General features: G+C 31.8%; 2 protein-coding genes and 2 pseudogenes across 3 annotated transcripts in view; 1 reads left to right on the top strand and 3 right to left on the bottom strand.

The window, feature by feature from the left end:
- Positions 1-275: 275 nt before the first annotated feature.
- LOC132252700 (rust resistance kinase Lr10-like) lies at positions 276-4,199 on the bottom strand (annotated as a pseudogene).
- LOC132255331 (LEAF RUST 10 DISEASE-RESISTANCE LOCUS RECEPTOR-LIKE PROTEIN KINASE-like 1.2) lies at positions 3,296-4,151 on the bottom strand. Its single transcript, XM_059743429.1, has 2 exons — positions 3,544-4,151; positions 3,296-3,323 (listed from the first exon to the last, which is right to left on the bottom strand). The coding sequence occupies exons 1-2, from the start codon at positions 4,149-4,151 to the stop codon at positions 3,296-3,298; spliced, it is 636 nt and encodes a 211-aa protein (XP_059599412.1).
- A 1,431-nt stretch (positions 4,200-5,630) lies between the features above and the next one.
- The window catches only part of LOC100853347 (rust resistance kinase Lr10-like), a 67,588-nt gene continuing 46,757 nt past the window's right edge, over positions 5,631-26,461 (top strand). The window contains exons 1-3 of one of the 2 annotated variants that reach the window (XM_059733565.1): positions 5,631-6,441; positions 7,752-7,778; positions 7,891-9,229. In XM_059733565.1, coding sequence (XP_059589548.1) covers positions 5,769-6,441; positions 7,752-7,778; positions 7,891-9,002 — 1,812 coding nt within the window. In that variant the 5' untranslated portion in view covers positions 5,631-5,768 and the 3' untranslated portion in view covers positions 9,003-9,229. Of the gene's footprint in view, positions 6,442-7,751; positions 7,779-7,890; positions 9,230-26,461 lie in introns of those variants that run through there. The other variant, XM_059733566.1, reaches the window with a different exon arrangement.
- Positions 11,270-14,753, bottom strand: LOC132252709 (rust resistance kinase Lr10-like; annotated as a pseudogene).

A 26,461-nucleotide genomic window follows, 5' to 3' on the forward strand; every position in this document is an offset into this window, starting at 1 on the left:
TATTGAATTGTAACATTTGGAGGGGGCAAGGATATTTCTCTAACAAAAACTACATGTAATTACTTACAAAAGAAATGTTGTAATTGGCACTATTGATCCTTGAAAGCCCATATTACTACTGGCAACAATTCATAACAAAATAGCTTACCTGAACATCTACAACCCCAATAATCATTTTTGTAGAATACCTGAAAAAAAAAAAAAAAAACAGAACTTAAAAGGAAATGAAGGATTTTCTTTGATAATTTTAAGGGCAAGCAAGAAGACTTTTCAAATTACATCTAAAATGATATTTTATTATTTGTACATAGCCTCACTTACAAGGAACCAAACTATTGTTTGAAGAAGAAACTTTATCTTATTACATAGACCGATCTTATAGAAACCTTACACATAAGACACAATCACACATTATTATTGGATCACAAAATAAGCAACTACATGGTGTAGTACTACCTTCCATTTAAGGTAATTGTACCCATGGAATTGGATGATGAAGTTGATGCCTCTACCATGAATTGCTCATGATTATCAATAGACCATAGAGTTGGCTTAGGAGGCATGTTCAAGAGTTCAACCTCTCCTTCAAGCATCTCCAATGCTTGGCTCATTGAAGGACGATCTACAGGCTTCATTTGTATACACCATAGTGCAACTATCACCATTTTCCTTACATACCTTTTTTCCTCCTCAGTGGCATCTCCCATTTCCATGTCCTCTTCTTGATCATATTTATAAATCCATGATGTGAAATACATTTGACTTGAATGTTCTGCAAATGTGTTAACATTCTTCCTTTTCCCTACCATTTCCAATAACAACATTCCAAAACTATAAACATCAGCCTTAAATGATACACCTCCAATGTTTTTGTAGAATAATTCAGGAGCAATGTAGCCCAAGGTTCCTCTAGCAGTAGTGATGGATACATACTATCATTTGTTGAATATAATTTTGCAAGACCAAAATCTGAAACTTTTGGTGTGAAGTCTTCATCAAGAAGAATGTTGTGTGGCTTGATATCAAAATGGAGAATTTGCATGTCACATCCCTGATGTAAGTATTCAATCCCACGTCCCACTCCAAGTGCAATCTTGTATAATCTTTCCCAATTCAAGGGAATGTTGTTTCCTTGGTCTAGAAAAACAAACTTATCAAGAGACCCATTTGGCATGAAGTCATATACAAGAGCCCATTTTGATCTCTGTATACAAAATCCAACAAGTCTCACAACATTAACATGATGAATCCTTCCGATTGTAGCAACTTCATTGATGAAATCTTGCCCATTAGCTTTTGACATAACTAACATTTTTACAGCTACAATGCGACCACTTTGGAGTTTTCCTTTGTACACAGAGCCAAAACCTCCTTGACCTAATTTATTCTTAAAATTATGAGTCATCTTTTTTATCTCTGAATATGAGTATTTGATTGGCTGAAGATTTTTATGGCTATGTAGAAATTCTTCAATACCATCATCCAATGATAAGTGTCTTCGTCGAAACTTGTAGATTAAATAGACAAGCAAACACAAAATACCAGGTATGGCCCTCCCGACGATGATCATGCCTATAAATCACATGTTAAAAATATCAAGAAAAAAAATAAAATTAGAGGAAGGTGTATCATCATCTACATTCAATTATTGAATCCAAATAAGATTGTTTAAAAAGTCATTTCACCTGTATAATTGCTTATTGGTTGACTCAATAGAAAGATGTTTTTAGGTTTCCAATCAATATTGTACATAATGAAAGAGAAAATTTGTTTGATTGCTTAAAATTGGGAAATGGAATTGGATGCCCAATTGTCAATTTGGTTGTACTCTAAATAAATGTAAAATTCAATACATAACAAAATTGCAAAAATATGTGATTTCATTTGAAATTAAAATTCTGAATTTCATAAAAATGGAATTCCAATTTATATTTGTACAACCAAATGTAGAACAATAAAACTAGGCACCTTTATACAATCTTCTTTGAAAAAACTTCTAAAAGACTAAGGCAAAATGAGTTCTAAAAGAAAAACATAGTATCCTTTGCAGCAATCTATTTATTGAGATTTGAAAGACTTACCTATGTATCTTATTATCCAACCTGCAAAAATAAGATTAAAAAATGATTAAATTTAAAAACAAAAGATTTGCATATATTACATATTAAAGATGAGCAATAGACTGGTATAAGAGAGTTATTTTTACTATTATTTATTGATTGAAAAGCAAGAGATATGGATATACAAGAAAAATTATTACTATTATTATAGCTATTTAAAAATCATCTATACCTATTTAAAAATCATCTATACCATTATTAAGTGCGCATATAAATTATGTGTATTATTAATTATCAAGTTGACAGGGAGATTTTCTCCTTCATCTAAACATTTATTATACTAACAGTTAATAATAAAAATAAAGTAGTAGTTTACTTACTTGGATTATCATCAATAAATAAAATAAATAATTCAATCACTACATAAATGAGAATCTCAATTATATATATATATATATATATATATATATATATAACACATGGGATTAAATATGTAATTGAATATAACAAGTCTTTATTATTATTATTATTATCCAATTTATGAAAATCATATGATAATAGAAACTCTAGAAGCCTTACCAAGGTAAAGTGCAGTTTCATAGTAGTAGTAGTAGTTGTATCTTTCTCTCACACCTACATGATGAAATCAAGTAATTAAATTACATTAGTGGTAAAAGTTGAAGAATCTTATGCATTTTGTCTTCAAATCCTACATGTTGACCAACTAGATAATGATAATTTATCTCAAAAAAGGAAGAAAATAAAATAGAGAACCCACAATAGTAATCACCAACTAACTAAACCACATAATTTAACCCACTTGGCTCTTTTATATATATATATAACTAAAAAGTGATTAATCCTCTGTCTTTTTGGAAAAAAAATGTCATGATAACAATTCTACTTTTAATAATTTCACATATTGATTCTTTAACAACACTCCTTTATTTATTCCCAAATTGGAAAACCAGTTTAATGGCATGCTTTATTCAAATTCAATTTTATCCTATCAAAGAAATGCTTCATTCAAACAATTGTTAAGTAGGCCTTACCGTTACTTGAAAAGGTGCTCCGATCTGTTAATTAATAATAATAAAAAAAAAACCAAAAAAAACACAAATTAAATTTAACATGAAAAAGATATAGGACAATAAAAGATGAAATTTATCAGGAAATAAAACATAAAAGATAAAAACTTGACTCCCGGAGTCTCACCCCTTAAAGATTCCAAATATTCAGAGAACCAATACCCAAAAGAGTACCCTGCAATATTAGGCCAATTAAGCAAGTAACATTAGTTGCCAAGTTGAAGAGCCTTTTTGTAGGAAGCAAAACAATAAAATAAAATAAAAAATATTTTTCATACTCGTACATTCTACAGTATTTTTGGTCCAATCTAGATCGCATATGGCATTCTCTTTTGCAACGGAAGGGCAAGAATGAAATATCAAGCCCCTGAAGAAGTATTTCTTGCAAATCTGACCTTGAAAGATTGCCGGGCTTCAAGAATTGAGTAATAATAGTCCTGCTAATGGTGCATGAATACTTAATATCATTCACCAGCAGGGAGTCTCCTCCGCCGACTAGTGCATAAACATATGCTTGTGAGGAAGATGAAGTCACATTGCTTCTGTTGCAAGGAGTGATAGGAATATAGTTGCCATCACTTATTGGCTGCTCGCAGTTCATCAAAACCGTGGTATTGGTCGCTTCATGCGGATTCAAAAAATATGCTCTCTTATCCGAACGGAATATTTCTCTTGTCAAGGAATACAGAGGAGCGGAGAAACAGTTGCCCTTTTCCACCCCTGGATCCACTACCCGAATGGTGTAGTTATCGTAGTTGATATCGGCAACATAGTATTTCCCATGCTCCAGGTTTACCATAGTACGATTGTTTTCGCAGACCAATTCATAGTCAGGATCACCACACCCAGACGGATCACCTTTCAATCGGAAAGGGTTGCTAATTTTTTGAATATCTCCACAAGAAGAAGGCCTGCATGTCTGGTTTCCATTAGCAGAACAAATTGCAAGCAAGAAAGTGTGGAAGACTGTTAATGCCACAACTTTTGTTTCTCTGAGCATCATGACATTTGAGAGAGATACTGAGTTGGAATTCTTCTGCTTTTATGTTGAATTTAAGAGAAAGGAGACCTATTGACCGTCATAATCAAGTGCTTTGATTTTTCTGTATGTGAATAACTGCACATTGAAGTAACGGATGGCCACCCCTTGTTCATGATAAGGTTCACTCTACTGCTTTGCAAGTTGCATTTTGACACCTTCAAGCATTGCCTGTTCAACAGGGAAAGACCTCTAAATATGTCCACATAATGAAAACCAAGAATCACTATATTTAATATAGTAATATTTGAAGTTAATTTCAAAAAATAAAAAGGATCTTATAGCTGAATTAGCAACTTTCATCGAAGCTTAAATGGACCATAATGTATACCTAATTAACTTTATATAAATATATGAATAATGAATTATGCATTGTATCATGTTAAGTTACCACTTCTCTACAAATTTGAACCTTCTATAAGTTTTAGATACACAATATATACCAAGTTAGATAAAATTTTCTTTATAGAAATGACTTCGCATTTGATATTAATCATAATTATTAGAATAATCTTTTGTAGTTTTTTATTATTTGTATTTTAAGTTGTATTTCTCATCAAATTCCTACATCATATCAAAATTTGATTTTTTTGAAAACATACAAAAAGAAATTAAGCAAGACAGTACGTTTAGATTGAAATTATAATAAATGAAATATTATTAAATTTTAGAATAGGTACTATGCTTAGGTAAAAATGTTTTTATATTTTTTTGTTGGTCTTGACCATTATGACATTTGAGAAAGATACTAATTTGGAATTCTTCCATTTTAATTTATGTTGAATTTAAGAGAAATGAGTTGCAATTATTCAGCCAACTGGCTAAACCACCTTTTGGTCCCCATTTTGGTGCAATTTGAAATAAGGGTAAAGCATACCAACCTTTGGTTCATCATCAGATTCACTGAATTCCTTTGCAAGTCATGACTGACAACTTCAATCATTAAAGACTTTTGACTGAGAACAACAAGAGACCTCTAAATATGTCGACATAATGAAAATTAAAGATCGTGATGTATAACCAAAATTAATTAGAAGTTTTAATCAATGTCATCCAACAATCTTTAGTTATTACAGGTTTGTTATTTGAAAATTCAAAATCTTGACTCTAAATGTGTGGATACAAGTGAAGATGGCAAGTAGGAATGGAGTTTCCAAATCTTCTATCACTTGAAAAGTTCAAATCTTGATTCTAAATGCATGAATAAAAAAGTCTAGGTGATGGCAAAGTTATTATCTTCCTAGATCCTCTATCCATTGAGAAGTAAAAATCAATTACATATCATATAGAAAATTATATGTACAAATTAAATGGAATACTTAAATTTGAAAGAGAGAAGATAACCATATACATGTGTGTATATACATGGTGAAAGGACATTCTTACAGAGAGAAAATCTATTAGTAAAAGAGCATAAATAATTGACTGAAAATGTAACACCACAGTAATCCTCCTTCCTAGAATTCTTCTCTATAAATTTTCAGGCTAATCTCCTCTCAATATTTGTATCGCCCTTTCCACTTTCTTTCCTATCCCTGAGATTTCTGTTCTTGGCAAAAGTCACAACTTCCTTCCATAAAAATGGATCGATCTCTCTCTTTATTTTTGTTCTTGTTTCTGACCTTGTTTGTGGAGATGAGAGGGGGCCGAGGTGAGTGCCCGACATCAAATCGTTGTGGCGACCAGGGTCCACTCATCCAGTTCCCTTTCCGTCTAAAAGGCCAGCCACACCACTGTGGATACCCGGGATTTGTTTTATCTTGCACTGAGAATAATCAGATCATGCTGGAGCTGCCAGATTCGGTAAAGCTCTTGGTGAAGAATATAATCTACAAATCCAGGGAAATCATTGTCCAGAACCCGGATAATTGCCTTGAGAGACAGCTTCGAAACCTTAGTTTAGCTTCGTCCCCCTTCCAGTTCAAATTTGAGGGGGACGTCACCTTCTTCAATTGTTCCTTACTTAAAACGGCAGAATCATTTGCTGCTCACTTCATCCCTTGCCTTTCTATCCCTGGTAACCCAGTTTATGCCGTTGACTCCTTCTATCCTCTCCAAAATATGGACCTATCGTCTTGCCGCAGGCTTTACAACGCTTCAGTTGGATATCATGTCTTTACGGATTATACATTCAATGGAAGTGCGTTTTCTTTGAAGTGGCCGAAATCAATATGTGGAAGCTGCCTACGAGCAGGACACATATGCAGACTGAAGAAGAGTAATAGCAGGGAACCAGAAACTGAATGTATTAAAGGTACTTTATGTATCTCAATTCCCTATTCATCTTCTTTTCATCTTTCATTCCCGCCTCATATCCTCTACAATGATCCAATAAACAAATACTCCATTTTGGAATTAAAAAGCCATTGCAAAGGATATGAGCTGATAAATTCTACTGATCGAGTTTCTAAGCTATGGAAAGTAGAACTAAAATCTTGGATGGAATTTACTTTTTATTGGGATTCTGAAAGTCTGAAAGATAAAAAATAAAAATAAAAATAAAAAATAAAAAAAGAAAAAAAAAGATCAATTTGATTACAACCAATCAAAGTACTATATGTTTACTTACTATTTACATGAGGATTTTTTTAAAGTGCTAATCATTTTGCATCTTTCACCAAAATATTTTTGTCTTATTAGGTCATAATTTGAAATAATAATTAATTAGTGAAAATAATTTTATACATTTTAAAATTATTGTTTATTTTGGAGTTAATTTTTTGAAAAATTAAAGAAATATAACAACAATGTTAAAAGTTCTTTTGTAATGGATTCTTTTCTAACTACTTATGACAAGTACTTTTTTTTTTTTGTTTCTCCATACTGTTCCAACAATGTGAATGTAAAAATGCAAAGTAATATAATTGATATTCAACTATTCATTTTGGATTTTGGAGATGTTTAAGGAACTAAAAGAAAATTACTAAAGATTGTTTAAAATAGATTATTTTCTCATTTATTGTTTCATATCCAAGTAGAGAATACTAACCTCCTTGGTAATCCATCTTTGTTGCAACTCCCAATAATTACAATTGTGTAAAAATTTTCATAAATATCATTTTCCTAATTTTAATGGGTATCCACATGCATGGATACCTTTGCCCTCTTATCTAACATGAGAAGTTATATGTTAATGGTCAATCAAATTGCCAAGTGTCATAGAATTCACCAATTGGAATCTCACTATATATAATGTCATAGGATAAGAGTAGAGATTTGTTTGAGATAGAGTTTTATTTTTATTTTAGTTTTTTTTATAAAATAAGGTGAATTAGTGTTGAGGGCTTCATTACGACAGTAAGTTATCATGAAATAGAATAGTTTAACTAAGATACATAATAGATATTAGAAGGGTAAGTTTTAATCTCCACTACAAGTTAGAATGGAGTTACCAGTAGAATTGGTACTCAACATGTAGAGTATAAGAAAGAGACCCAAAAGATAGGGTTGAAGCCTAGAATAAAATTAAATTAAAATCATATCATATGCATGTAATTTAGCATGATTTTGTTAATTCCAAGAGCACAACAAGATAATTATTATTATTATTTAAATATTTTACAGGTGTATCAAAGCAAGCAATGGTAACAGGTAATATTTTATTTATGCATTTTTATTATAGAAATAAGGATTCTTAACTTGGTTATTCTATCTATTTATTTAAATAAAAAAAGTTTAAGTTTTCTTCTTTTTATGTTTGCAGGCACAATCTTTGGTTTCTTTCTACTTGTGTTAGTAATTGCTATGTTTTATCGTCTCTATAGCTCAGATAAATTAGAAAGAGAGAATGGAATAAAGGTTAAAAGGTTTCTGGAAGACTATGAAGCTCTCAAGCCCTCAAGATACTCCTATGCTGATATTAAAAGGATTACAAATCAATTCAAAGATAAATTAGGCCAAGAAGGTTATGGAACCGTGTACAAGGGAAAGCTTTCACATGAAGTTTTTGTTGCAGTAAAAATCCTTAATAATTCTCAAGGAAATGGAGAAGAGTTCATTAATGAAGTGGCAACGATGGGTACAATCCACCATGTTAATATAGTTCGCTTAGTCGGATTTTGTGCTGATGGATTTAAACGAGCTCTAATTTATGAGTACTTACCAAATGAGTCATTAGAGAAGTTCATATTTTCAAGAGATGTTAAGAACTATTCACTCAGTTGGAAGAAACTTCAAGAAATTGCTATAGGTATAGCGAAAGGAATTGAGTATCTTCATCAAGGTTGTGATCAAAGAATCCTCCATTTTGATATCAAACCTCATAATATTTTGCTTGATCACAACTTTAATCCAAAGATTTCTGACTTTGGTTTAGCCAAATTGTGCTCCAAGGAACAAAGTGCGGTCTCTATGACCGTTGCAAGGGGAACAATAGGCTACATTGCTCCAGAAGTGTTGTCTAGGAATTTTGGGAATGTGTCTTATAAGTCAGATGTTTATAGTTTTGGAATGTTGTTACTTGAAATGGTTGGAGGGAGGAAGAACATTGATGTTAGTGTGGAGAGTACTAGCCAAGTATACTTCCCAGAATGGATTTATAATCATTTGGATATAGGGGAAGAATTGTATATTCGGATTGAAGAAAAAGGAGATGTTGAGATTGCAAATAAATTAGCAATTGTGGGACTCTCATGTATTCAATGGTTTCCAATGGATCGTCCTTCCATGAAAATTGTGGTTCAAATGTTGGAAGGAAGAGGCAAGTTAACCATGCCTCCTAATCCTTTTGCTTCAACAACTCCAACAAAGACAAACTTGAGCAAACCAGGAAGTGTTTTTCAACAAGAGTTAGCAATCATTTCAGAAATAGAGTAAAATAATTGCTTCAAATTATTATGAATATGTAATTTTATAAAAATTCATATTGTAGTTGTTCATCATTGTAGCATTTCTATTTATATTTCTGTTAATTGAACAAATGATTGTACACAATGATTATACCAGTGGCTCAATTGATGTTAGATTCTAGAAGTTCTTGTTCCCATGTAATGTATTTATCATGTATGATATTTTAATGAATATGTCCAAGAATATTCTCACAATCCAAATTATAGTTTAGCTACACACAACTCTAGAGATCACCTTTCAATCAAGAATAACTAATGTCCATCACATTCAAGATAGATAGTATTGCACGAAATAGCAATAGAATAGATCTAGGAAACTTGAAAATAAGTCTCATCCACTATGTCTATATGGAGTTTCTTTTGCTTTTTTTTTTTTTTCCTTTTTGCCTTTATCACTTTTTTATTGGATTGAGAAGTAAGACGAATAAGTTATGTAATGACTAAATAAAGTTGCTCCTTGAGCTAGATTATATTACCCAATAACTTGATAAAGTATATAATCTTTTGCTTTGCACTAAGAAGCAAGAGTTTTCAAACAAAAATTTGGCCTTTAATTTATGACTACAATTTAAAAAAATTAAGCTTAATTCTCTACCATCATTTCCCTACAAAGCAAGTGGCTTTACCTTTAGAAAGGTCTCATATGGATGCATTATCAAAGACAAAGTTCATAATATTGAAATTTGGGGATGGTTGATCATCTCCTTACCTCTATCACAGTTCTAATGCTAATGGAATATCCTCAAAAGGCAAAGGATCAACCTCTTTTTAATGCTAAGAAAATTTATTTAGTGGCTATTTAAAATGAGATATTTAACCAATACAAATTACCAATGGATCATATGTATGGTAGACCATGAAATTAACCAATGAGAAAAAAGAAAAAAAAAAGGACTCAATAGATTATGTAATAATAATAATAATAATGGACTCAAACTCTCTCAATATATGGTATATATTGTTTAACCTAAACAATAAAAAGTCCAGTGGCTTAGGACGTTGATGCAAACAAGCTTGTCTTAGCCGAGGGGTTTGAGGGTTCCTCCATGTGTTTAAGATCAACTGCATTTAGGGCAGAACATCAAATCAATGGAACAATCTACTCTATCTAATTGGGCCAAGCCCAATGGAAGGTCCATAGGCGGAGCTTGGATCATGTGCTACTCAGGTTGGGTTGGGCTTGATACGGGGTTTGATTCCAACTTTCTATTAGTATACGGGACATAATTTGACCATGAAAGCCCAATAAGATATTTATTTTCCTTGTTTTGTGCTTTTATATTTTTTTTAAATGTTTATAGTAATTAATTATACTATAATCATATCAACCATTATAACTATTTTTGTTATTAAATTTTTTGTCCCACTATTTCAATATTTCTAATTTTATTTGATAAATTAATTCTTCTTTATCATCTATAAAATCTTTACTTAAACTTATTTCATTATAAGTTTATTTATCTATTTTTCTTCTTGTTTATTTTTAAAACTTTCGTGTCCTTATTTATATTTTTCATAAATATAATTGTAATTTAAACAAAAAAAAAAAACTTAGAGATATACCAAACAAAACAAACACTTCTTCAATGGAAAAGTGACACAAAATTAAAATATAAATTCTAAAGAATTAGACTAAATTAAAATAAATTTAGAAAAAATTAATTGATACCAATGACTAATAGTTAAACCACTTAGATAATTTTTTGATAAATTTTATTTTTATAATATAAAAATTATTTATATAATAATGAAAAAAACTTTGGAATGTTTTCTTAGTTCTTTTAGAAAATTTTTTATTGAAAATTATTAAGGTAATAATGAAAACTATAAATTATCATTCTTTCTTTTTCTTCTTTACCCTACTGCAAGTTGCTACCTCCATATCCGGTTAGTCAATTCTTTTGAAGGTTTTTCTTTGCATTTGATAGACTTTAAATTCTTTTGCAACGAGCAATGTGGAATGGGCAAGATGTAGGAAGAGGTCATGACCTTCTCAACTAAGCTTCATCTTTATGGAAGAGTAGGTAATATATTTCCAGAAAGGGAGAAGGAAATTTTTTTGGTTTTGTCTTTCTTACTGACCACAAATGCCACCAAATTGAAAAATGAAGTACTATCTTTGATGATGGGTCATATTGAGGCCTTTTTAAAATGTAAAGCTTTGTAGGAAAAGGTATTCTCATCCATAGCTGTATAGTTGCAAATTTGCTTGAGTTGTAGCATTGAAAGGTATTCTTATCCATAGCTGTATAGTTGCAAATTTGCCCCTTTCATTTTGCATTGGCTGCTGCAGAAGTGAGGCAAAAATGAAAGCTGAAGCCCCAGAAGCAGATAATCTTGCAAATCTGACATGGAAAGATTGATGGACTCTGGAAGTGCCTTCAACGGCTGAATAACCATGTATGTGCTGATGGTGCAGGAATACGGCATATCTACCACGGACACGTATTCTCCGACTATTGCATAAGAGTATGTTGGTGATGAGGAAGAGGAATAGCCTGTCGTGTTGCATGGAATAATGGGAATGTAGTTGTGGTCGCTGATTGACTGCTCACAGTTCATCGAAAGTATTGTATAGAATATCGGTCCAGAACCCGAACCCTGATAAAAAGTTTTCCATGCATAAGGCAAATGAGATCGAAATCCATTCATCCTGTAATATGCACCAATGGAATGAAGAGGACTGGAGATCCACTACCCGAATGCTATAATTCTGGTAATTGATATCTGCAACATAGTATTTCCCACCGTACGATTGTTTTCACAAATAAATTCATACTCAGGTTAACCGCAACTGGGGGCATCGCCTTGTAATCCAAAAGGGTAGGAAATGTTCCAAATATCCCCGCAGGAAGAGGGGATGCATATCTGGTACTTGTGATCCTTAGCAACACAAACTAAAAGGAAGCAGGCATAGAGAACTAGAGTAATAAGGCCTACTCCCACAAGTTTTGCCTCCTTCAACATCATCAACTTTCAGACACAGAGAGAGAGATGCTCCGTTCTTGGGTTAGTTCAGATCAAATTAGTCACTCACATGGCTTGGTAGGATATCGATCTCACAGACCATAATTCTACCAATTTAAATAATATATAAGTAATTTTTTCTAAAAAAATTCAAGTAAATTTTCATTTATAGTTTTTTTTAATTTAATTTTTTTATTTTAAAATTCCCTAGAAGCACCTACTTCGTAACTTCCTTCTTTAAAGTTCATATTTGAAAAGTCATATTCAATCAATAAAGTATCACAATTGACCATATGTATAATGGACCGTAGAAATTATTGAAAGAGTACAATACTTGGAGACCATTTTAAAATTTTAAATATTCATCTGCTCCTACAATTTTATACTTATAATGAATTATGATAGTAGACATATACCAAAGGAAGGTTTGAACTCTTAAATTGTTCTTTGTTGATTTTCTCTTTATCAAAATACAACTTTTAATTTGCAAGCATGATTTAAACTGAGAAGAGTAAGATCAGAGTCTTCGACAAGGAGTAGAAATCTAAGAATAGAGAAACCAGAGCATCCATTAATCTAAATAAATGTACATGGAATGACGCAATTCAATGTCGAAGAATGTTATTGTAACCTTTGTAGAGGCCCAAAGATACTTCTCTAATAGAAACTATTTGGAATTAGTTATAATAGAAATGTTGTAATTGACATTATTGATCTTTGAAAGCCTAGATTATTGTAGATAACAAATGCATAACAAAATAGGGAAATCTATTTGATAATTTTAAGAGCTTCAAAGAAGACAACTCAAACATTCGAAATGATATTTTATTACCTATACACATACTCACTCATAAGGAGCCAAGCTATGGTTCAAGGATGAAACTTTGTCTTATTACATAGACCAATCTTATAAAAACCTTATACCTAAGACTATCACACATTATTATTGGATTACATAATATGCAACTAGATGGTGTAGCAGTACCTTCCATTTAAGGTGATTGTACCCATGGAATTGGATGATGAAATTGGTACCACTACCATGGATTGCTCGTGATTCTCAATAGACCATAGAAATGGCTTAGGAGGCATTTTCAAGATTTCAACCTCTCCTTCAAGCATCTCCAATGCTTTGCTCATTGAAGGATGATCTACAGGCTTCATTTGTATACACCATAGTGCAACTATCACCATTTTCCTCACATACTTTTTTTCATCCTTAGTGGCCTGTCCTATTTCCATGTCCTCTCCTTGATCATATCGATCATAAATCCATGATGGAAAGTATATTTGACTTGAGTGCTTTGCAAATGCATTCACATTCTTCCTTCTCCCCACAATTTCTAACAATAGCATTCCAAAACTATAAATATCAGCTTTATATGAAACTCCTCCAATATTTTTATAAAACAACTCTGGAGCTATATATCCCAATGTTCCTCTAACAGCAGTGAAAGACACAATACTTTCATCTGTTGAATGTAATTTTGCAAGGCCAAAATCTGAAACTTTTGGTGTAAAATCTTCATTAAGAAGAATGTTGTGTGGCTTGATATCAAAATGGAGAATTTGCATATCACATCCTTGATGTAAGTATTCAATCCCACTTGTCACTCCAAGTGCAATTTTGTATAATCTTTCCCAATTCAAAGGAATGACACGTGGAAATTGGCAACCTAAATGGATCGCTCAAGTGATCCTCAACTGGCATTTCCATAGAGTATAGAGTAGGCTTAGGAGGCATTTGCAAGAGTTCAACATCCCCTTCCAACATTTCCAATGTTTTGCTTCGAAGGACGATTGATAGGCTTCATCTATATACACCATAGTACAACTATCACCATTTTTCTTACAAATTCCTTTTCATCCTCGGTGGCATCTCCCATTTCCATGTCCCCTCCTTGATCATATCGATCATAAATCCATGATGGAAAGTATATTTGACTTGAGTGCTCTGCAAATGCATTCACATTCTTCCTTCTCCCCACAATTTCTAACAATAGCATTCTAAACTATAAATATCAACTTTATATGAAACTCCTCCAATATTTTTATAGAACAACTCCGGAGCTATATATCCCAATGTTCCTCTAACAGCAGTGAGAGACACAATACTTTCATCTGTTGAATGTAATTTTGCAAGGCCAAAATCTGAAACTTTTGGTGTAAAATCTTCATTAAGAAGAATGTTGTGTGGCTTGATATCAAAATGGAGAATTTTCATATCACATCCTTGATGTAAGTATTCAATCCCACTTGCCATTCCAAGTGCAATTTTGTATAATCTTTCCCAATTCAAAGGAATGTTATTTCCTTGGTCAAGAAAAACAAACTTATCAAGAGACCCATTCGGCATGAAGTCATATACGAGAGCCCATTTTGATCCTTGTATACAAAATCCTTCAAGTCTCACCACATTAACATGATGAATTCTTCCAATTGTAGTAATTTCATTGATGAAATCTTGTCCATTAGCTTCTGACATAACTAACATTTTTACAGCTACAATGCGACCACTTCAGAGTTTTCCTTTGTACACGGAGCCGAAACCTTCTTCACCCAATTTATTCTTAAAATTATGAGTCATCTTTTTTATTTTTGAATATGAGTATTTGATTGGTTGAAGATTTTTATGGCTATGTAAGAATTCTTCAATACCATCATCCAATGATAAGTGTCTTCGTCGAAACTTGTAAATTAAATAGACAAGCAGACACAACACACCAGGTACGGCCCTCGCAATGATGATCATGCCTATAAATCATGTTAAAAATATGAAAAACATCATAGGAAGATTTATAATCATCTATCTACATTCAATCATCAAATCCAACAAATAGAATTAGTTTTAAAAAGGCCATTTCACTTATCTAATCACTTGTGTTTTGGATTTCCACTCAAACATGGTCATGTGACTCTTTTTCTTTTGGGTGACAGCATGGTATATATAAAGGATGGAATGATCAATGGAGAAAATTTGTTTGGTTGCACAAAATTAAGGAATGGAATGAGATGCCTAATTCCAACTCTATTTTTCAATTTCCTTGTAACAAATTTGGGAATAATTTGAAATTAAATGCATCACAAATTTAAAAAAAAAAACAATTTTACTTGAAAGAAAATTTTGAATTTCACAAATTTGGAATTTCAATTTATTATTCATTTTGTACAACCAAATGTTTACAAAACTTGATTGTAGTGTCTAATCTTGAATGAAAGGATTCCAAAAGTGCAAGGCGAAAAGAGCTATAAGATGTGTGCAATGATCTACTTATTGAGATTTGGAAGCCTTACCCATGAGTTGTAATATCAAGATTGACCCAACTGCAAATATGAGAGGAACAAAAATTATTAAGTTAAAGAAAAGAAAGATTCACACATATGATAGATTTAAAATGAGCAAAAAACAAATATAAGAGATATTATTACTACTATTCTTTTGATTAAAAATTAGGGAAAAAATGGATAGAAGCGAAAAGGTAATAATAATAATCATCATCATCATTATTATTGTTATCATCATCATTATAGTTATTATTAATTAAGTGGATGAAAAATCCAATCATTTATTATACTATTGATTAATTTAAATATATTTTCTTTATTTAATTATGACCTCAATCTCAAATGCCTTATAATATTTTTTAAAGTTTTAGATATTTATTATATATGTTTAAATTAAAAATAAAATTAAGCAAATATAACATATTGACTATTACGGGATTGAATGTGTAATTTAAAATATTAGTTCTTTATTTTATTTATTTATAGTGAACTTCAAAAATAAATTATCATTTCATTTTATCATCAAATTAATAATTTTAAGGGACATGGAGTCTAAGGGTCTCCAAAAAGCCCGCGGCCCGACCCGAGCCCATTTCTGGATGGGCCGAGCCATGGGCCCCAATTTAGGCCCTGCCTGGCTCGGCGGGCTGGCCCGCCCATGGGCCCGCCACTTCAAAAAATATATATATAAAAAAATATATATATTCAAGAAATAGAAAATGCTACATTAATAAAAATATTCATTGCTAACTATTTTATTCATTGAATATATACATTACATTTGAAAATGTGGGAAAAGTTTACATCACTACAAAATAAATACATCCCAACTAGGTTGGCACTTACTTATTTATCAATCATTTGTACTTTTCAACCACAAAAAAAAAAAAAAAAATATGACATACATTTAGTAAAATATTTTAATCATTATCTCTTGGCGGTGATGGCGAACTATCACAAATCCATGAAGATCTTGATGATTTTAGTTTTTCCATATCGACAAGCATATTTTCTTCTTGAATAGAATCAAATATCCTTTTATCTGCTATTGCCCAGTCTTTCACACATATATTTGCTTCAATAGAAGTCGGCCCTAAGCTGCATCGTTTATCACTAACTACTCTTCCACCTGCACTAAAAGCATCTTCTGAGGATTAACAGCTCGTTGCATTGTTCCCGTAAAATCATGAGTTTCCATGAAATTGAAAGGTTGTTCTGCTCTTATTATATAACCAATCATTTCTTCACGACAATAAGATTCATCATAAGAAAATGTTTTTAAATTTCCACTTTCATCTTTACCTAATTGCATATAATTTCTAATATCTATATTATTTTTAATTTTACAATTTTCATGATGTCTTTTTAAATGACTTGTACCTGCATTTGAGCCACCACTACTGTTTGTTACAAATTTTATATTTTGCTTTTATTTCTTTTTTATTATTTTCTAAATTTATTTCTATTATATCAAAAAAATTCCATATATTTGAAGTAAATTTTTTCTATCACATGTATTAGATGAAGAACAAGAACCATTTGCCATAATTATAATTATTGATAAAATATTATGCTAAAAATAATAAATGTAAAATTAAAATATAACAAATAAATAAAAGTAAAGGTGAAGTATGTTACTAAATTGGAGAACCGAAGCAGAAATTCCTTCAAATTTGAACTCTTTGAACCACCAATGCTTGTTTTTCACCACCAATAATATTGAATAATTTGAGACAAAATGCAATAGTCGGAAATATTGTGGAATGGGAGAGAGCTTAAGAGTTGAGAGAATAGAAAAAAATTGAGGGTATTTAATATTTATAGGGATTTAAACATTAGGATTTTATTTTATTTTATTTTTTAAATTTCAAGACCGTTCAACGGTCATATATTTGAAATTGAATTATGAGTGGCATGTTCAACGGTCATGTGACCGTTGAACAGCCAACTCACTTTTATTTTTTTTCAAAAATTATTGCAACATTTCTAATATATATATAACTAATGTAAAATAGTTACACAAAAGATGGTCAGTTCAGTTGGTGGCTAGCTCCCTTATGGTTCCATAAGGGAAGGGGTTCGAATCCCCTTCCCTTCAAAACTAAAAATTATTTTAATTTTTACCCCGGCCCGGCCCGGCCCGGCCCGTTGGAGACCCTTAAATTGGAGTCTCCATCTATTATTATTATTATTATTATTATAAAGAACTTCTCAAAGCCTTAGCGAGTAAAGTTGTTTTGCCTCCTCCATATAGAAGAAATCCGAAGTCTGCATGTTTAAATTTAGTAAATATGGTCAATGGTCAATGGTAAAAGTAGAAGAAGCTTTTGCATTTTGCTCTATGTCATTGCTAACTAGACAACGATATTAAGCAGCCCACAGGTATCATCTCGAAATTAATGGAATGAAAATAAAAAATAAATGATTGTGACATTTTGCTCTATGTGACTGCCAACTAAACAATTATTTTCCTTTACATTTTCTTTTCCTTTCATTTTCCCACAACCAAATATACCCTTAAGTTATGTTTGGTTCCGAAAAGTTTAAAGAAAAATACAATAGAATGAAAAAAAAAAAGAGAAAAAGTAGAAAAAAAGAAAAAGTAAAGGAAAATAAAAATAATAATATAAAAATAATAAATTATTTTTATATACTATTTTAAATTTATTTCACCTATTTTTCTTTTTCTATATAAAGATTAAATAACTTAAAAAATATATATATATTTTTAATTAATTTTAATTATATTTAATTTTCTTTCTTATTTTTTATAATGAAAGTAAATATAAGAAAATTATTTTCTTTACCATTTTTTTTTTCTTTTTTTAGTAATTTCTGGAACCAAACATGGCCTTAATGTTTGGAACATTAATTGCGCATTCCATCAATGGCCTTCCATTATTTCTTTGGGTCATTTTTCTCCTTACCAAGTCTCACTGTGGGTGGACCTTGTAATGAGATTTAATAAACCCAAAACCCAGGCCCAAGGTCGGCCCAAACAACTCCGGCCTTTAATAAAAAAAATATAAAGCCCAGTGGCTGCCATTTGGACCACCCTCATCCTATATAGCCCATCACAATCGTCTTCATTGTTTTTCCGTCTATATTAGAGTTCTGATACAAATTATGGAAATTGATAGCATGAATTTTGACAAGAAAAAGCTCCATGTTCACTGCTCAGGATTACAATGCCGATCGGGTTCCCTACTAGACAACTAGACAAAATGGCAATAATTTCAGAATTAGAGTAAAAATAATTGTCTACATGTTCAAATTATTATGAATGTATAATTTTATAAAAATTCATCATCATAGCATTTCTATTTATATTTATGTTAATTGAACAAATGATTGTGCAAAATGATTATACCATAATCGATGTTAGATTCCAAAAGTTCTTGTTCTCATGTATGATATTTTAATATGTCCAAGAATATTCTCACAACCCAAGTTATAGTTCAACTACACACGACTCTATAGATCCACCTTTCAATCAAGTAAGAGTAACTAATGTCCATCACAATTATGATAGAGGGAATTGCATGAAATAGTAATAGAATCAAATCCATGAAGCTTGAAAATAAGAGTCTCATCCATTATAAACATATAGAGTTTCTTTTGTTTCTTTTCTTTTCTTTTTTCTTTACCACTTTTTATTGGAATGAGAAGTAAGATTAATTAGTTATGTAATAACTAAATTAAGTTGATCCTTGAGTTAGACCATAGTGGTGAGGGATTGCAACTTGGACTTATGAGAGATCATTTTTTGTTTGTAATTGTATATCTTTCTCTATATACCCACCTTTGGAGTAACTAAAATAATTCATATCAAGTGACTTTTAAACAAGTTTCTTTTTCTACGAGTTTCAATTGGGATTCTATCCTTGTGGAATTAGCTTTTACATTTATGGTGAAACCTAAAATGGTATCTCTTGCATTTTCCAATTTAGAAAAAAAAAATGTCTTTAATTAACTAATGTAAAGTTGTCTAAAATCTTATTTTGATTTTTATTAATTTTTTCATGAATCATATGATAAGTTTTTCTTATGAATTTACTCTTAATAATAAGGAAACAATGAGCTCTCTAGAGCATTTCATTACTTAATAGGAAAATTAATGGTAAAAAAGGAAAACTGTTGTAAGCCTCAATTTCTCAAATGAGATTTGTTTAATTTATCTTAAAACTAAATAAACTGTAGTTTAAATAGAACTTAATTTTATTAAATATTTTATAAGACTAAAGTTAAAAGATAATTAACACAACTTTAATTCAAAATTGAGCCTAAAAGTAGTCTATTGTAAAAATATCTCATTGATCATGAACCATTAATTACAACATTTGCTAACCATACATTCATAAATAATAATAAATAATAATATTTTGGTTTTTTTTATTTAGCAAAAAGTTTATAATAAGTCATAAAAAATAAAAAAAAAACAAATAATCTAAAGTCTGAAAGCAAATTGCTTTTAGCAAAATACAAAAAAAACACAAACGTTCACTAAGAATGAATAATAATATGAATTTTGACTTGATAGCATGATTTATTCTAATATAAAGTGAAAAATTAAGATTTAAATCTAAAGACCATGAAATGATGCAATCAAACCATCTATGGATGTTATCGTAGCCACCAAAGAATATCAAGTTACACAATATACTTCTCTAAGAGAAAGAATCTAGAATTAGTTACAAAAGAAATGTTGGAATTGACACTGTTAATCTTTGGTAGTCAGGGATTGCTACCAACAGATGCATAACCTACAACATGGCTACTGCAACAGAATATTCAAACCTACAGAATACACAAGAAGTGATTTCTGCCCAACCTCCCATCTCAGGTTAGTCCCTACACATGTTAAGCCATTACAATAAGAAGATGAAGTATCTCTCCACTCTGTCCACAGCATTCTGCTCGCACATGAGCAGCGCCTCCAATTTCAAAACTCCATCACAGAAGAAGAAACTCTATCCGCTCATATTGCCTCTCACAGTCGGACTACTCAATCAAGAACATCCCAGAATAACAGAACTAATTTTTCTCTTCATCAACAAAATGGTTTTTCTCATCCTTCAAGAAGAGGATGCCCAAGAGGTCATGGACAAGAACACCGCAACAATCACAGTAATAACAGACCTCAATGCCAATTATGTGGCAAACTTGGTCATACTGTGATCACATGCTATCACAGATTTGCCATTAATTCCCAAAAATCAGATGTATTGGCATCAAGCTCAGCAAAATCTGCCTCTCATACATCTACTAGCAGTGATGTCCATGCAATGATGGTATCACCCTCGTCAACCATCAATGATTCTTGGTTTCTTGGTTTCTTGATACAAGAGCAACTCACCAGCTAACCTAGAATAGAGATCATCTTGTCAATCCTCATCCATATCAAGGCCATGACAAAGTCACCATTGGAGACGGTAAGCAACTCTCCATTTTTCATGTTGGTTCTGCATGTCTTCATACCCCTCATAAAACATTCAGATTACAACAAGCACTTCATGTTCCTCACTTAGCCACAAATTTGATCAGTGTTTCAAAATTCTGCCAAGACAACAATTCATTCTTTGAGTTTCATCCTACTTTCCTTTTTATTAAGGACAAGAACACACAGAAGATTCTGTTGAATTTTGACTTAGTATTTGCTGGAATTTGAATTTTGAATATTGCAGCTGGAGTCTTCTATAAAATCTGCAACATCTAGATATTTTCTTATTTTTATTTGGTCAAGATTTGGTTTCTATTTTATAGGAAGTAGTTGTTCATCATCTAGTAGCTTGATTTTCTGCTATTCTAATGTCATTTTAGTTACAAGCTCATGTATAAATTCAGCACTCTTCATCAATAATATCAGAGTTCCAGCAGCCCAAAAATATATTTTTTGTATAAGTATTTAATCTTATACCAACAAAGTGGTATCAGAGCCATAGTTATCTTGAGGGGCCAGTGAGGTGAGTGAACCCAAACACCTTCTAAAATCATTTAGCAATGGAAGAGTCAAGTCTCACAGTTGCACCATCAATTCTTGATGGAGACAATTATGAAACTTGGGCTGTTAGAATGACAGTTCATCTACAAGCACTTGATGTTTGGGAAGCAGTGGAAGAAAATTATGAAGTTCCTCCCCTGGGAGCCAATCCAACTGTGGCTCAAATGAAGTTGCATAAAGAAAGAAGGACAAGAAAGGCTAAAGCGAAAGCTTGCTTGTTTGCTGCAGTTTCACCATCAATTTTCATCAAAATCATGAAAATTGATTCAGCTGCAGAAATTTGGGAGTATCTCAAGGAGGAATACAAAGGAGATGAAAGAATCAAGAACATGCAGGTGATGAACTTGATTCGAGAATTTGAAATGAAGAAAATGAGGGAGTCTGATGTTGTTAAAGACTATGCTGCACAACTTCTTTCAATAGCAGACAAAGTTAGGCTGCTTGGAAAAGAATTTTCCAATGAGAAGATTGTTCAAAAGATATTGGTTACACTTCCTGAGAAATATGAAGCTACAATTTCCTCTTTGGAGAATTCAAAAGATCTGTCAACTATTAGCTTGACAGAATTATTACATTCCTTGGAGGCTGTGGAACAAAGAAGACTCATGAGACAAGGAGATACTGCAGAAGGAGCATTTCAAGCAAGAATGCAGAAAAATGCAGGCCATAAAAATGGAAAGGTGAACAACAACAAGTCGTGTGGCAACAACCAGAAAAATGGAGTTTTTCCACCTTGTCCTCATTGCAAGAAGACAAATCATTCTCCACAAAAATGTTGGTGGAGACCAGATGTGAAATGCAACAAGTGTGGTAAACAAGGACATGTGGAGAGGATTTGCAAAAATCAACAGCAAGAAGAAACTAGTGCAGCAGTTGACTATTGCCAGGAGGAGCAATTGTTTGCAGCAACGTGTTTTGCTAATAAAAGCACCTCTAAAAGCTGGCTTGTGGATAGTGGTTGTACAAACCACATGACAAATAATCAAGATCTCTTTAGAGAACTTGATAGAACATTTATTTCCAAAGTCAGAATTGGAAATGGTGAGTATATTCCAGTGAAGGGCAAAGGAACAGTTGCTATCGAAAGCCAAACAGGTTTGAAACTCATTTATGATGTTTTGTTTGTGCCTGACATTGACCAAAACTTACTCAGTGTTGGACAGCTCGTTGAGAAAGAATTTAAAGTTTATTTTGAAGATAGGAATTGCATTATCAAGGATGCTGAAGGCAAAGAGGTGTTCAACATAAAAATGAAGGGCAAGAGTTTTGCCTTGAATTTACTGGAAGATGAGCATACTGCTATTTTACAACAAGATAGCACAACAATGTTTTGGGACAGAAGGGTCGAGCACTTTCATCATGATGATGTGCTCTACATGAAGAAAAATCAAATAGCTGAAGGACTTCCTGACTTAGAAAAAGATCTTCCTATATGTGCTACTTGTCAATATGGGAAGCAAACTAAACTTCCCTTCCCAAAGAAAATATCCTGGAGAGCAACCCAAAAACTGCAACTGGTGCATACTGATGTTGGTGGATCTCAAAAGATGCCATCCTTGAAATTGAATGCAAACAATGTTCACCAGCTCACTGCACCATATAATCCACAACAAAATGGAGCAGTATATTTTTTGAACATATTGCCAACAAAAGTGTTAAAGAAGCAGACCCCTTTCGAAGTTTGGTTTGAGTGTCTACGTGCAAGACTTGGAGTTTGCATCTACGAAGTCAAGGAGGAGTGTTGAATTTTGACTTAGTATTTGCTGGAATTTGAATTTTGAATATTGCAGCTGGAGTCTTCTATAAAATCTGCAACATCTAGATATTTTCTTATTTTTATTTGGTCAAGATTTGGTTTCTATTTTATAGGAAGTAGTTGTTCATCATCTAGTAGCTTGATTTTCTGCTATTCTAATGTCATTTTAGTTACAAGCTCATGTATAAATTCAGCACTCTTCATCAATAATATCAGAGTTCCAGCAGCCCAAAAATATATTTTTTGTATAAGTATTTAATCTTATACCAACAGATTCTCCTTCAAGGAACCATTGAGTGTGGCTTGTATAAATTCCCCAGTCTCGGTTTCAAGTCCTCCTCTGCGTCTGTCTCCAGCTCATTAGCTCTCACTGCTCGGTCCCAAGTTGATTTCAACACATGGCACAAAAGACTCGGTCATCCAGTCGCACCTATAGTGAAACAAATTCTTTCATCATGTAACATTCCTTGTTCATTCAACAAGGGTCAAGTTTGTAATACTTGTCAATGTTCTAAAAGTCATAGATTACCATTTCCACTCTCTACATCAAAAGCTTCACAACCTCTTGAACTAATCCACACTGATCTCTAGGGTCCCTCTCCAACCCTCTCAACAACATGTGCCTAATATTTTTTACTCCCTATTGATGATTTTTCTCGCTTCTCATGGATATATGCTCTAAACTCAAAAGACCAAGTATGTTCTACATTCTGTAAATTCAAAACTTCGGCAGAAAATCAGTTTAATCTCAAAATTAAAAGCCTCCAATCTGACAATGGAGGAGAATTCCAAGCACTAAACTCTTTTTTTCGCTAAACATTGCATTGAACACCGGTAAAGTAGAAAGAGATAATAAAGTAAAGGTTAAAAAGTTTCTAGAAGACTATGAAGCTCTCAAGCCCTCAAGATACTCCTATGCTGATATTAAAAGGAGGGTATGGAACCATATACAAAGGAAAGCTTTCGGATGAAGTTTTTGTTGCAGTAAAAATCGTCAAAAATTCTTAGGAAAATGTGGAAGAGTTCATTAATGAAGTGGCAACAATGTGTACAATCCACCATGTTAATATAGTTCACTTAGTTGGATTTTGTGTTGATAGATTTAAACGAGTTATAATTTATGAGTACTTACCAAATGAGTCATTAGAGAAGTTCATATTTTTGAGAGCTATTAAGAACTATTCACTTGGTTGGAAGAAACTTCAAGAAATTGCTATAGGTATAGCAAAAGGAATTGAGTATCTTCATCAAGGTTGTGATCAAAGAATCCTCATCAAGGTTGTGATCAAAGAATCCTCCATGTTGATATCAAACCTCATAATATTTTACTTGATCACAACTTTAATCCAAAGATTTCTGACTTTGGTTTGGCCAAATTGTGCTCCAAGGAACAAAGGGCAGTCTCTATGACAGTTTAAGGGGAACAATGGGGGCTATATCGCTCCCGAAGTGTTATCTAGAAATTTTGGGAATGTGTCTTATAAGTTAGATATTTATAGTTTTGAAATGTTGTTACTTGAAATGGTTGGAGGAATGAAGAACATTGATGTTAGTGTGGAGAGTACTAGCCAAGTATACTTCCTAGAATGGATTTATAATCATTTAGATATAAGGAAAGAATTGCATATTCAAATTGAAGAAAAATGAGATGTTGAGGTTGCAAAGAAATTAACAATTATGGGACTTTCATGTATTCAATGGTGTCCAGTGGATCGTCCTTCCATGAAAATTGTGATTCAGATATTGGAAGGAGAATGAGACGAGATAACCATGCCTCCTAACCCTTTTACTTCAACAATTCCAACAAAGACAAACTTGAGCAAGCTAAGAAAAGTTTTTCAACAAGAGTTGGCAATAATTTCAGAACTAGAGTAAAAATAATTGTCTACATGTTCAAATTATTATGAATTTATAATTTAATAAAAATTCATACTGTAGTTGTTCATCATCATAGCATTTCTATTTATATTTCTGTTAATTGAACAAATGATTATACCAGTGGTTCAATCAATGTTAGATTCTAATTGATGTTAGATTCTAGAAGTTCTTGTTCCCTTGTAATGTATTTCTCATGTATGATATTTTAATAAATATGTCCAAGAATATTCTCGCAACCCAATTTATAGTTCAACTACACATGACTCTATGGATAACCTTTCAATCAAGTAAGAGTAACTAATGTCCATCACATTTATGATAGAGAATATTGTATGAAATAGTAATAGAAACAAATCTATGAAACTTGAAAATAAGAGCCTCATCCATTAAACCTATATAGAGTTTCTTTTGTTTCTTTTGTTTTTTTTTTTCTTTACCACTTTTTATTTTATTTTATTGAATTGAGAAGTAAGACTAATTAATTATGTAATGACTAAATTAAGTTGATCCTAGAGTTAGACCATATCGCCTAATAACTTGATAAAATATATAATCTTTTACTTTACACTAAGAAACAAGAGTTTCCAAACAAATATTTGGCCTTTAATCTGTGACTGAAATTTTAGAAAATTAAGCTTAATTCTCTACCATCCTTTTCCTAAATATTGCATTAAAACTTGAATTTCCTAACTAAAATAACAACTTTTGAATTTGAATTCCCTTATATACCTTTTTAGCCAAGAAAACAAACTTCCTTTTACAGATAATAATTGTTGCAAATTGGTTAAATTGGTTATATTTTGTTGTTAGTCACTAGATTGAACCAATGGGGATGGGGGTGGAATTTCACTTCAAGCCACTATAGGAGTCTTTTTGAAGGAACCTGACTCAACTAACTTTGATCTCAAAAGTAAACCTAGAGATGAATTAATATCTAAGTTTGAAATTTCAAAAGGAGTGAAAAAAAATGAAAAAGAAAAACACTTATATTTGGTATAAATATATAATATAACTTATTTTTATGAAAATCTAATCTCTAAGATAGTTTAACAAAGTTTATCTTATCTATACAAGTTTTTCCATGGAATATTAGGTATCAATCAATAAATTTCTTACTTATTGTAGTATGAATCTTATCATTTTTTTTTTCGATATTGATTATGACAATGAATGGCGATTAGCATTCAATCTCTCAAACTTGACTGGTTTAGCCTGTTGGTTCCTGAAATGAGAAAGATTAACTCATGTATGTGTCACTTTTTAGGTGAGGGATTGCAACTTGGACTTATGAGAGATCATGTTTTGTTTGTAATTGTATATCTTTCTCCACATACCCACCTTTGGAGTAACTAAAATAATTCATATCAAGTGACTTTTAAACAATTTTCTTTTTCTAAGAGTTTCAATTGGGATTCTATCCTTGTGGAATTTGCTTTTACATTTCTAGTGAAACCTAAAATGGTATCTCTTGCATTTTCCAATTTAGAAAAAAAATGTCTTTAATTAACTAATGTAAAGTTGTCCAAAATCTTATTTTGAT

The sequence above is a fragment of the Vitis vinifera genome, chromosome 16 (genome assembly GCF_030704535.1).
Source record: "Vitis vinifera cultivar Pinot Noir 40024 chromosome 16, ASM3070453v1".
NCBI lineage: Eukaryota > Viridiplantae > Streptophyta > Magnoliopsida > Vitales > Vitaceae > Vitis > Vitis vinifera.